At 36.8% G+C, this 13,842-nt stretch overlaps 1 protein-coding gene across 1 annotated transcript in view; it reads left to right on the top strand.

The window, feature by feature from the left end:
* Nucleotides 1-7,292, top strand: part of alpha-Catr (alpha-catenin related) — a 57,896-nt gene extending 50,604 nt beyond the window's left edge. The window contains exons 6-7 of the mRNA XM_089095740.1: nt 643-764; nt 7,218-7,292. Of these exons, the coding sequence (XP_088951866.1) occupies nt 643-764; nt 7,218-7,292 (197 nt within the window). The remainder of the gene's footprint in view (nt 1-642; nt 765-7,217) is intronic.
* Nucleotides 7,293-13,842: the final 6,550 nt, after the last annotated feature.

The following is a 13,842-nucleotide window of genomic DNA, read 5'->3' as shown; positions in this document are numbered from 1 at the left end:
TTACTTCCGTAAGAAAACTTTGCTTTCTCAAGCTGATTTTTTTCGTCTTCTTTAAATATACACAAATAAGCTTTACAAAAGGTTTTAAATCAAGACTCTAAAGTGTATGAAATTAGAAATTTATACGTGAGAAATTCAATTATTTTAGATGAAATGGAAATAAAATATACATTTGTTTATTGTGCAGTTTCTTTCCAAAATGCCTTTCTTTAGTTTTTTACTTACTAAGGGGTGTGGGAGGGAATTATATGAAAAGCAGAACTGCAAACCCCCGGCCAAAGATTTTCAACCATGGAGATTAAAACAGCACCTTTGATGCGTTTCCCAGCCTTTCTACTACAGAAACGTTCTATTTTTCAATTCTCTGAAGAAGCCTTAGAAATGGACGTTTTCTGCGGAAAAAAAACGACTTAAAAGTCTTAAGCGACTTCATCTAATGAACTTGTTTTTCAATTCTCGGAAGAGCCTAGAATTCACATTCAACGATCTTATGTACTCATAGGAAGGGGTTCAATTGGAACTAATTCTCCATAAGAATCTATTTCCCCCATCTTTCTCTCTACACTCTTGCTCTCTCTATTTCTCTTACTTTCTCTCTTTTTATTCTTTCTGCTTCATTCTCAATCAATTGTTATTTTATAGTCTTTTCTGATGGCTGGCAGACACTCTTGTCGGAAGTCGAAGAAATAATAAAAGAATCAGCGGACTTTATAAGAGGTCGAGCTCCAGAAAAACAAGTTTATATGTCTCTTCCACGCCCTGGGGTAAGTTGGCGTTATTCCTATGGTACATTAATTGGTAAACTAGCATTAATGTTACATGGTTTCTGTGACCTTTCTCTTTAAACAGGACCTAAACAGCAGAAATTAAGATCGGATAACACAGGCACGGGCAAGATTACGGTTGTACTTGTAGTGCGGTTTTGAAAATGTCTCTTCCACGCCCTGGGGTAAATTGGCACTATTTCTATGAACAATTAATTGGTAAATTAACATTAACTTTACATAGTTTCTGTGTCTTTTCCCTTAAAACAGGACCTAAATAGAAGTAATTAAGATCAGGTAACACAGGTACGGTTAGTAGTACGGTTGTACTTGTAGTGTGATTTTGAAAATTGAAATAGACTTTTCGGGTTAAAACGTCTGGGGTAAGTTGGTGCTATTTCTATGGTAAACTAATTGGCAAATTAACATCAGTTGCATAGTTTCTGTGACGTTTCCTTTAAAATAGGACCTAAATAAAGATCAGGTAACACAGGTACGGTTAGTAGTACGGTTGTACTTGTAGTGTGATTTTAAAAATTGAAATAGACTTGTCGGGTTAAAACATCTGGGGTAAGTTAGTGCTATTTCTATGTTAAACTAATTGGCAAATTAACATCAATGTTGCATAGTTTCTGTGACTTTTCCCTTAAAACAGGACCTAAACAGCAGTAATTAAAATCAGGTAACACAGGTACGGTCAGTAGTACAGTTGTACTTGTAATGTGATTTTAAAAATTGAAATGGATTTTCTAGGTTAAAACGCCTATAAACCAACCAATTAATACTTAGAGGTAAACAAATTTGCTATCAAAAATAGTGTATTATTTTGTTCAAATTATTTAATTTTCATAATTTCCCTAGTTATACATGGGAGTCAGTATTTTTTATTTTTTCTTCTTCTTCTTCTTCTTCTAATACTACTACTACTAACAACTCACCACAGCACCAAGCCGCCTGAGGCCAACACAGCTACGCACGCTCCTCCTCCACCCCAATCTATTCAAAGCCTACCTTTTTTCACCTGCCCGCGAAGTTCCCATTTCCTTTAAATCTTTCTTTATGACGTCCTCCCACCCCAGACGGGGACGACTTGCTTTCCGTTTACCCCTAGATGGTTGGCCGAAAAGAACAATCTTCGGCAATCTGTCATCCTTCATCCACACAACGTGCTTTAACCACCTCAACCTTTCTTTCATTATAGCCCTAGAGAACGGTATTGAACCACATTTTTCGTACAGTTCATTGTTTGAAATACGGTCAGTCAGCCGGGTACCCAGAAAAATCCTTAAGCAGTTTCTCTGGGAAACATCTAGCAAATCTTCATCCCCTTTTCGGAGCGTCCATGCTTCAGAGCCATATTTGACCACTGTCATCACTGTGCCTTCTAATATTCTAATCTTGGTTTGCAGACTTATCTTCCTATTCTTCCAGACTTTTTTTAACTGTGAAGAAACACCCTGAGCCTTGGCTATTCTATTTTTAACATCTTCACTGCTCCCGCCATCTTTACTAATAATACTACCAAGGTAAGTGAAGCTGCCCACCTGATCAATCTTTTCATTACCCAACGTCACCTTTTCATCTTAACTTATTCCTAGTCTTAGTGACTTAGTCTTCCTAACATTAATTTTCAAACCAATTCTAGCACCCTGAACTCTCAAAACCTCTAAAACTTCATTCATTTTGCTCACACTTTCATCTAGGATGCTTAAATCATCAGCATAATTCAAGTCCAGGAGACTTTTTCCTCCCCATTTGATTCCGTGGTCTCCCATTGCCTGTCCTGTGCTCCTTAAAACAAAGTCCATCAAAATAATCCATATAAAGGGGGATAGAACACAACCCTGCTTAACTCCTGATTTAATACAAAACCAGCTGCTAACCTCATTTCGTACAGAGACGAGACTAATGCCTCGATAATTACCACACTCACATTTATCACCTTTCTTATAAAGTGGCTTAATTAAGGTTTTCCTAAAATCGTTAGGTACTTCCCCTTTTTCAAAAATCATATTCATAATCTTCAATAACTTACTTCTGAACTCAGAGCCACCATATTTAAGAAATTCATTTACCACCCTATCAGCACCTGGAGCCTTATTATTCTTTAATCCTTTTAGTGCTGTTGCTAATTCCTCCTCACAAAACAAATCTTCCTTCACATCCAAGGCATCACAAACTCTTTCATTTTCCTCTGTATTTTTTCCTGCAACTCTATCTTGGTTAAGCAAGTTCTCAAAATGTTCGGCCCATCTCTCTTTAGTTTTTTCCTTATCGCTAATTGCGACCCCATTCTTATCTTTAACTGGGACAAGTCCAGATTGACTACTCCCTCTCAATTTGTTAACATGCCAGTACAATATTTTACTATTATGCCGTCTAGCTGCATCTTCCAGATCCTCGGCAATTTTATCCATGGCTTCCACTTCATACCTCCTTTGTTCATATTTTAATCCTTTCTTCAAGTCCAGGAGACTTTTTCCTCCCCATTTGATTCCTTGGTCTCCCATTGCCTTTCCTGTGCTCCTTAAAACAAAGTCCATCAAAATAATCCATATAGAGGGGGATAGAACACAACCCTGCTTAACTCCTGATTTAATACAAAACCAGCTGCTAACCTCATTTCGTACAGAGACGAGACTAATGCCTCGATAATTACCACACTCACATTTATCACCTTTCTTATAAAGTGGCTTAATTAAGGTTTTCCTAAAATCGTTAGGTACTTCCCCTTTTTCAAAAATCATATTCATAATCTTCAATAACTTACTTCTGAACTCAGAGCCACCATATTTAAGAAATTCATTTACCACCCTATCAGCACCTGGAGCCTTATTATTCTTTAATCCTTTTAGTGCTGTTGCTAATTCCTCCTCACAAAACAAATCTTCCTTCACATCCAAGGCATCACAAACTCTTTCATTTTCCTCTGTATTTTTTCCTGCAACTCTATCTTGGTTAAGCAAGTTCTCAAAATGTTCGGCCCATCTCTCTTTAGTTTTTTCCTTATCGCTAATTGCGACCCCATTCTTATCTTTAACTGGGACAAGTCCGGATTGACTACTCCCTCTCAATTTGTTAACGTGCCAGTACAATGTTTTACTATTATGCCGTCTAGCTGCATCTTCCAGATCCTTGCCAATTTTATCCATGGCCCCCATTTCATACTTCATTTATTCATTTTTTAATGCTTTCTCCACTTTCTTTACATTCCTTTTGTCTTCATACGATCTATCACTCAGATAATTCTTGTACAAGTCCTTTCTCCTTTTTATTAAACATAAAGCTTTTTCACTAATATTCTTAGCTGCAGTTCTAGCTTTCTTCCCTAATACACCATCAGCGACTTCACAAACTATTCTCCTAAAATTATTCCAACCATCTTCTACATTATCAAATTTTAAACTCTCCAGTTTAGCATTCAACCGTTTCTGGAAATTTTCTCTCATATTTTCACCCTGGAATCTATCAATGTCATAGCTTCCCGGGAGGTTGCTACCCTTCCAATATTTCAGCTTTAGATTAACTCTAGACAATACTAGATGGTGATCTTTAACTTTAAAAACAAAAACAGCACTCCTATATACCCTAGTATCTTGTATTGATCCTGCCAGTCTTCTGTTTACTATAACATAATCAATAAGGTTTGCTGTCTTACCATCACGTGAATACCATGTTAACTTATGAGCCGTTTTATGACCAAACACCGTATTGGTTATAACTAGACTGTTATACCTACAAAATTCCAAAAGTCTGTATTCATTACTGTTTTCTTTTCCTACACCAAATTTACCTAGGCTGGGATACCATCTATCCCTATTTCTACCAACCTGGGCGTTAAAATCTCCGAGTAAAAACATCATATTTCTACATGGGGCCTAGTCAATTTGACCCTGTAACAACGAGTAAAATTTATCTGATTTGCCAGTGCCGTTGTCAGCCAGTTATGCATGGGCCTATACTGCTATAGCTGACACCCTGAACTTTTTCGTAATAAACTAAAGAATACGTGTTCTTTTATTAATACTTTCCCATCCTAAACAAGATTTAGCAGCTTCCTTATTCATCATGAGCCCTACTCCCTGTATATGTACCCATCCTTCCTGCCTGAGTAAACAAATTCTATATCACCTAATTTCATGCTTCCTACCCCTGGGATATGAGTTTCTGAAACTCCTAATAAATCCAGTCCGAATCGTCTGAATTCGTCAGTCAGAATATCGATACGATAGTCATTTTTAAATGTCGTAACATTCCAAGTTCCAATTTTCAAGTTCTTTAAATCATTGAAATTATTTTCGCCTCAAGAAAAGCAATGATCCCGGATACCAGTACAGGACGGGGATCACATATCTTCTCAAGTCTACACCGAAGTGCTTAGAACCGGACAGCAAGAAGTCCCTGGGACCTCCATGAATGGAGGCTTTGTGCAATCCTGGGCCCATCTTGGTCACAACAGGGTTTTCAGCCCTTGGTGATACTGTTTTATCAACAAGAGTCGAAGTCATGCAGAGACAGTCTCAAGCCAATTACCTCTAACTCATTATAAATTCATGCCTTTAAACTCTATGCTACAACGGGGTGGTAACTCATAATAGATAAATTAGCTAGGAAGAGGTTTTTTAGCCCAAAGACGCCCATCAAAACATACCAAGCCCAGAAGAATTATCCATTAGTCAGAATCCCGTGCGAATGCTGTGTCATTTACTAGGCTATAATTTCCTCGAGGGGCGCCACTCCTCTAGTGGGAATAGAGTTGACCGCAAGGTCCCCAGTCTTGCAGGTACCCCGAAAAGGTCGAGGCAGCCCTTTGCAAAGGCCGTTGTCCATAGATCTGGATCTTACGCCCTGCCACAGTTGTCCTCCTATAGAAGAACCTCCCGCGATGGTGTTCCGCATCACTATGCAATTTAACCCAGTACTGGGAGAAGGTTTGCAACTCATGGGACTTGTGGACAAACCAGTGGGCCCTTTTGAGTGTACATTTGAGGGGCCTTCTTCCTCCTCCTCCTGTATTTATGACCCCGGGCGACGGTGCCCCAGATTCTATTATGGACCCCCAGGGACAAGGTCCCCCCTTGGTCCGTGCCTCCTATGGAGGTACCCTACATATCTGTAGAGCGTTCCCCTATCGCCACCTGGGGACACGCTGAATGGCTTGGGAGAGGCCGGATAAACTGACAAGTCTCCTAAAGCTTATTCTAGATTTTTCAACACAGGCTTGGGCCAGAATTCAGTTTGTATAGTTGCCAAACTTCTGCTCATTGTGAGTTCGAATCCTATTAATTCCCAAAACTACCTGGATTTTGAACAAAATCCGAAGTTTTAGTATTTTGTGATATCGGTTAAGAATGAATCAACCTACATCCACTCATAATTCTATCTCATCATTAATCTATTCACTCTATATAAATTGTCTAGTTAAAAACTAACACAAAAATGAAGCAAAGCAACTAAAATATTCAGTAAAATAATAGTTTTACTGCAATAATAGTTAAATAATAATAGTAAATAATAGCTAAATAATAGTAAGGTAATTGTTATAATGTGGTAGGATTTATGGATTTGAAACCCAAAGTTTTAGCATCAATTGTCTCTGCATTGTATACTCAAAATATCCATTTTATTTGCCTGAAACATCACCGTTGCTACTCCCTTTTGATTTTTTTTTTCAAATTTATTAGTGCAGTAGTATTTCACTTTAAAGCCATATATCGAAAAATAAATTCACCTATAACTGGAATATTCAATTATACAATGCACCTTAGTAGAGATGGGGGTGCTACTCCCACCGGGACTCCTTATATGGGCATAGAGTCATTAGTGAGAATGATTGCGTAATCGGTCAATGACCTCTTTCTCCAGGTGTGTTTTTGGCACGCTCTTAGCGAATGTCAATGTTGTTATTGTTTCCGAGCCAAATGTCAAGGTCAATGTTGTTGTTGTTTCTGAGCCAACTTTCTTTTCAGTCTAGATTTGGCAGTCAGAGTGAAAGGATTGAAAAATGAATAAATTTGAGAAAGAGAGAATCATGTGGTTCTTATAGAAAAACATTTGATTTTGGATGATGATTTTCTCGTCTTATCTCTTCAACTCTTAAAGTGCGATTCAAATACTTAAACCCAATTTATTGATATCTTGATAACGACACGTCAGAATGATATCATGGATATACATTCATATAAATATATATAACTCACTGACTATATAAGTTATATACAGAAATATATAACTAACTGACATATTTAACCTACTACTTACAAATACATATAACTCACTGACTATATAAGTTATATATATATAACTTATATATAAGTTATAAGTTATATAAGCTATATAAATTATATATTTTAACACTTCACTACATTTACATAAATAAAAACAAAAACAAAAAAAAGAAACATAATACCATAAATTTTATTCACAGAGATGAATAAATTGTTCTTTTTTTAGCATGCTGTTAGCAGCTGTAACAGCCATTTTTCTCCCACTGGCGGAAACAATGATTGGACTGGGCATTTTAAGTGAAATATTTGGTTTCAGTGTTGGCTCTTGGTTCTTAATGGTTCCTATTTTATTGACCGACTATCATGGAGTATATATAATACCAGCATCTTATGGACTAGTCAGGTTGTTCCAAGGTGGCGTTACACTAGGAATTCCTCCTTTGATTGGTAAGTTAATTTTTTCACTGGAAAAAAAAGATAGCTTATTAGTTTTAGTTTCAGGCTTGGCAAGAATTGATGTATGTTCCCATCTTGATATGATTTTGAAACTAATTAGTTTTATGTTTCTCCAGAAATAAAGAACAATTTGATTACGTCACGCAGAGAAAATAGTCAAATGAAACATACTTTTTAACTTGTGGGAATATGAACAGTAACTTTCTTTTTAAACTTGAAAAAATCCACAAGTTTTAAAAAAATGCATTTTACTTATACCTAGAAGCAAAGCTGACTGATTTGAAAATCAGTTCATTCACATTAATCTACACATCGTTCATGGTACATTGCACTAAAATTACAAATCTTAAGCGGCAAGTTCTACCACCACTACAACTACTACCAACAACTCGTTTCTGCACCAAGCCAAATGAGGTCAACACAGGTCAGTGGCGGATCTAGGGGGAGTGATCCCCCCCTAACGTAGTCTAAAGTAGTGTAATTTACTTAATTGATGCAAGTTTGTGTTAATTTAACTTGCTCCTAATGCAAGTTTATCGGATCAACCTACTTTGCTCTCTCCCCCTAAGAAAATACTGGATCCGCTCCTGACACAGCTGAGCACACTCCCCCTCCAGCTCAAACTGTTCAAAGTCTCCCTCTTTACAACCTTCCAAGAAATTTCAGTTTCATTTAAATTGTTTCCTACGACCTCATCTCACCCCATTTGGCAACGTCCTGCTTTTCGTTTGACCCTAGGTAGAAGGCCGAAAAGGACAATCTTTCGCAATCTATCATTTTCCATCTGAAACACGTGTCGTAGCCATGTTACCCTTTCTCTAATTAGATCTTTAGAAAGCGATATAGAGCCATATTTTACGTAGACCTTACTCTTTGAAATACGTTCGGTCATACGGGTACCAAAAATAGTTGGGTGGCAATATCTCTAGAAAACATCGAACATATCCTCCTCCGTCTTCCAAATCACCCACGTTTCAGAACATTATTTTACTACTGCCATCACTGTAGCTTCCAATATTCTATTCTTGGATCGAGTAATTATCTTCTTGTTCCAGGAGGTGGAGTTCGGGTTTGAAACACCCTCAAAATAGTTTTTTGGCTCGTAAATAGGTTTTAAAAACGCAGGTAAAAAAATTCTCCTTAGAAAAAAAAATTCAAACTCGTAAATTGGTCTTAAAAATGCAAGTAAAAATGACATATTTGAGCCCGCAAGATAAAGTTCACAGGAGGTAAACTAAGGTAACCAGGAAATACGGAACTGAATTTACGTCAATAATGGCCTGATAGCCATACTAGGCCTGACCCTAAACTGATCTGGTCAGCAGGATAATTCCTTCAAGAATTCTTATGTATATAGAAAAATGGTACTCAAAGGAATATACTCGGTCAACAATTGATTATGAGGAGAAAAACAAACCCCACGCCTGGGACCAAAGAGGGACTTTAGACCCCTAAACAATATTGATTGACATGGAAGCAAGGACCTGAATCTATTCTATTAATGGCCTGATGACCATAAAGGTTTGCACCATGGCTTGATACGACTAGCAAGAAAATGTATTATGGACTTTCTAATGTGTAAAGGAAACGATAGACAAAGGAATATACACATTCGACTATTGACGAGGAGGAGAAATAAACAATAAGGCTGGGTCCAAACAAGGAATTTAGGCCTCTAAATAGTACTGATTGACATCGAAATAAGGAGCTGAATTTATGTCAATAGTGGCCTGATAGCTATGCTAGGCCTGACCATGGAATGATATGGTCAGTAGGATAATGCTTTCGGGACTTCCCAATGTATATAGGAAGAGGGTATCCAAAGGAATATACTCGGTCGAGAATTGAAAAGCAGGAGAAAAACAAACCACACGACTGCGACCAAAGAGTGAATTTAGACCCCCTAAATAATACTGATTGAGATGGAAGCAAGGATCTGAATTTATACCAATAATGACCTGATGGCCATAAGAGGTCAGACCATTGCCTGATGTGGTCAGTAAGATAATTTATTATGGACTTTCTAATGTGTAGCCAAAATAATATACTCAGTCAAAGATTGAAGAGGAAAAGAAGCAAACAACAAGGCTGGGTCAAAATAGGGAATTTAGGCCCTAAATAGTACGCATTGAGATGGAAGCAAGGATCTAAATATATACCAATAATGAATTGATGACCATATGAGGCCAGACGATTGCCTGATGTGGTCAGTAATATAATTTATTATGGCCTTTCTAATATGTAGGCAAAATAATATACTCAGTCAACGGTTGAAGAGGATGAGAAGCAAACAACAGGGCTGGGTCAAAATAGAAAAGATATTGACATGGAAGCAAGAATCTAAATTTATACCAATAATGGCCTGATGGCCATAAGAGGTCAGACCATTGCCTGATGTGGTCAGTAAGATAATTTATTATGATCTTTCTAATGTGTAGGCAAAATAATATACTCAGTCAACGGTTGAAGAGGATGAGAAGCAAACAACAGGGATGGTTCAAAATAGTAATTTAGGCCCTAAAAATTACAGATTGACATGGAAGAAAGAATCTAAATTTATACCAATACTGGACTGATGGCCATATGAGGCCAGACCATTGCCTGATATGGTCAGTAAGATAATTTGTTATGGTCTTTCTAATGTGTAGGCAAAATAATATACTCAGTCAACGTTTGAAGAGGATGAGAAGCAAACAACAGGGATGGTTCAAAATAGAAATTTAGACCCTAAATATTACATATTGACATGGAAGCAAGAATTTGAATTTGCACCAATAATGGCTGAATGACCATAAAGGTGTGGAACATGGCCTCGTACGGCTAGCAAGATAATGTATTATGAACTTTCTAATGCGTAATTGAAGCGGTAGACAAAGGAATATACTCAGTCGACGATTAAAAAAGAGGAGAAATAAACAATAAGGCTAGGTCCAAACAGGGATTTGTACCATTGACTTATATGGTCAACAAGATAATGCCTTCAAGACTTTCTAATGTATATAGGAGAATGGTTTCCAAAGGAATACCGTTCGACAATTGAAAAGGAGGAGAAAAAGAACAACAAGCCTGGGACAAAAGAGGGAATTTAGAACCCTAGATAATGCTGATTGAAATGGAAGCAAGGATCAGAGTTTATACCGATAACGGTCTGATGGTCATAAAAGGCCAGACCATGACATGATCAACAAGATGATGCATTATAGATGTTGTAATGCGCAAGGGAAGCAGTGGCCAAAGAATTACACTTGGTATGTGATTGAGGAGGAGGAGATGAATAAACAACATGGCTGGGTCCGAACAGGGAATTTAGACTCCAAAATAATACCAATTGACATGGGAGTAAGGTGCTGAATTTACATTAATAATTGTTTAAGTACTGCTTTTTACACCTTCAGATGTAGGTAGACTTCGGTAAATATAATAATAATGTTGCATTTTCTTCAAGGTATTTTTGTTTAATATCCCTGATGCAAGAGATGTCTCTTAAATTTTAATTTTAAGAACAAAATTATTAAAAATTAAAATTATTCATTTATTGCCCCTCAAAAAAAGGAACATTGACGGAGCAATCCCTAAAGTAACAAAGAGATAGAGAAAAAAAAAACACAAACACGCATCGAAATTTTTCATTAACTTTTAGCAAAATAATCCGTCTCAGATTTTCATTCTTCAGTGGAATCATATTTCTTGCCCGGTTTCAATTTGGTAGCTTCTTAGTACTGGTGCGTGTCCAGGGAGCTTACATTTTTTTGATCTTTTTCTACTAGGGAATAATTAACTTCTGCCATGGGAATGATCATGGAAGGCAATGATCGAGTTCATCGTATATTTTCCTTGCGGCTATTTGTTTTTCTACTTTTGTTTTGCTGAAGGTTTCTTAATATTTGTCATTACCATATGCAATGTAGATCATGATAGATTGTAGTTCGTGTAGATCATGCATATCTATGCATATTTACAGATTAGACATACACAAATGGTAGGCTAGAGGTTTCTAACAGCTGTGCTAGAGAAAGCATAAAGTAAGGTCTATTCAAATGTACCAATTGGAGTGAGGGTGGATGGTAGTCCCCGAAGCCGCGCCACGCCGAAATGACGGTGGCGAATGTGTGATTCAGTATCGGCGGTGGTGCACCGCCAGGCGCGCCGAATTTTTTTGGCGGCGCGCCGCCAATTTTAGACCGGCGGCGCGCCCCCGCGCGCCGATTTTTATTATTAAAAAAAAAAATAAAAAATACACATCACCAAGCACGTTCAACCTCGATTTTAGTAAAGATTTTTAAATGGTTGGCTAAAAACATACAAGAACAATATGACAAAACAGGAATTTGTTGGGCCGTGCGGAAAGTGTTTATGTTCACCGTCGATCAGACCAAGTAGAATTCTCATTTTTAGCCACTAGACCCGGTGAAACCTATGTTGTGTTTATGTTTTACATCGCATTGTTCCTATAAAATCCCGTGTTTAGTCATTTCCTTCTTGTTAATGATTTGGGATAATTTTTGTATAAATTTAAAAGTTTTAAGTTCAAACATCTCCTGTTCATCAAATACATACTAAAAGGAAGTGAAAAAAAAACAAACAAATAACAACATCGAAAAAACACTGTATACAAATCAGATACCATGGCTTAACAACACCAACTATTTTAAATCAGCGGTTACATCACTTCAGTTACAATTCATGTAACAAAAGTGAGTTTGTTCACTCTGCCTGGAGCCATTGATCTTTTTGCAGTCACTATCAGTCCTGTCGTGCTAAAAAGCCGTGTAGCTGGGGCACATGTGGCCGGTACAGCCAGAACTTGACGAGCGTAAACTGCCACTCGCGGGATCTGATACTAGTATTGGACCTTGGGGTCCCACAAAATGCCGCAAATGGGCTTCTTCTTTATATCTGCTGAAATAAGTTGTTTTATAAGGGAGAACAAACCTGCGCCTTCACCATAGGGCTTCTGCGCCCTACACTACAGGAGGAACTAAACTGCACCTTTACCCTCTTTTCTCACCAACATGGAATAACCCTCCGAAATTCTTTTCTGAAAGAAGTGGTCAAGTTATAACGTTTCAAGTCAAAGTTTAAGGCTACTTCAACTTCAGTGTGCTCTGCTAACTGTTTAAAAAAAAAAATGTAATTCGTTTCTATAGATATATTTCTATACTAGCTCTAGATAATCTACCAAGTGGGAAACTACCGCAAATCAGCATCGATAAATAAATTAAACCCAAAACGAACAAAAATAACAATAAATAACTGAGTCAAACTCAAAACGAGCAGAAATTAACATAAATTGGCCTCAAAACCCCTATGCCTTCTCAAGGCCAGAACATAATTTACACTTTCCTAAAAAAATATAAATGGTTTTACTTTTATAACTTTAATAAATAAAATAATATTAACATTTTGATTACTAAATATTAGTATATGTATATTAAACTAACAATGCATATTCATTTGTATTTTTGTCTGTAAATTAAAAATTGTGTTCTGGCATTGGGAAGGCATAGGGGTTTTGAGCCCAACTTATGTTAATTTCTGCTCCTTTTGAGTTTGACTCGGTTATTTATTGTAATTTCTGTTCGTTTTGGCTTTCATTTATTTATCGATGCTGATTTGTGGTAGTTTCACGCTTGGTAGAATATTTGATTTTAATTTTGCTCATTTTTGGTTTAATGGAGTTCTTTACTTTTCTTTGAAAAAACTTATTTTTTGGAAACAGTTTTTTTAATTAATTTTTGTTCGTTTTATATTGACATAGTCTTTTCAGGGAAAAATAAAATCATACTTAAATCTTTTCGTTTTTTTAAGAATTTATAGTTTGGCCTGCTATTTGTATGCTGGAAAACAATTTTCAGCAAAATTTAACAACACAGACCCTTATAAAAATCTGGACACAAATAGTGGTGTTTAATTTAGTTTCATACCTCTTCTAGTTGACCTGAAATGGAAAACTTGATAACATTCGCAAAAAAATTTGTTTACTTTCTTTGATAGCTTGGATACACTTACGCTATTTTGATTTGGTCAAATTTTAAGAGCAGAAGAAGCCCTGAAAGTTTGAACATAATACCCTCAGTCGCTCTTGGGACACTGCTTAGATGCCTTTTTGGTAATTAGAATAAACACTGTGAATTTTTTTTTAATATTAAGCAAAAATTTACTTTTAAAACAAAAAGGCAAATGGTGGGGTGGGCGTGGTAGGGGGATTAGTTTCCCTCCAATCATTTTCGACCATTAAATAGGACATCAACTTTTTCTATTTTTAATCGAATGAGCCCTTTTCGAAGTTCCTACGACAACTCCTTCGATACGAAGTAACCTGGTCTAAACAACAACAACAACAACAAAGTGATAAATTATACCCACATCGATCTCTACTATAAAAATGTCAAGCC

This window comes from Artemia sp. Qi Xiang Cuo, chromosome 10 (assembly GCF_049724085.1).
Source record: "Artemia sp. Qi Xiang Cuo chromosome 10, ASM4972408v1, whole genome shotgun sequence".
In the NCBI taxonomy this organism is placed as follows: Eukaryota; Metazoa; Arthropoda; class Branchiopoda; order Anostraca; family Artemiidae; genus Artemia; species Artemia sp. Qi Xiang Cuo.
Note: the sequence above shows the minus strand (reverse complement) of the source record. Positions and strands in the feature narration are given on the sequence as shown.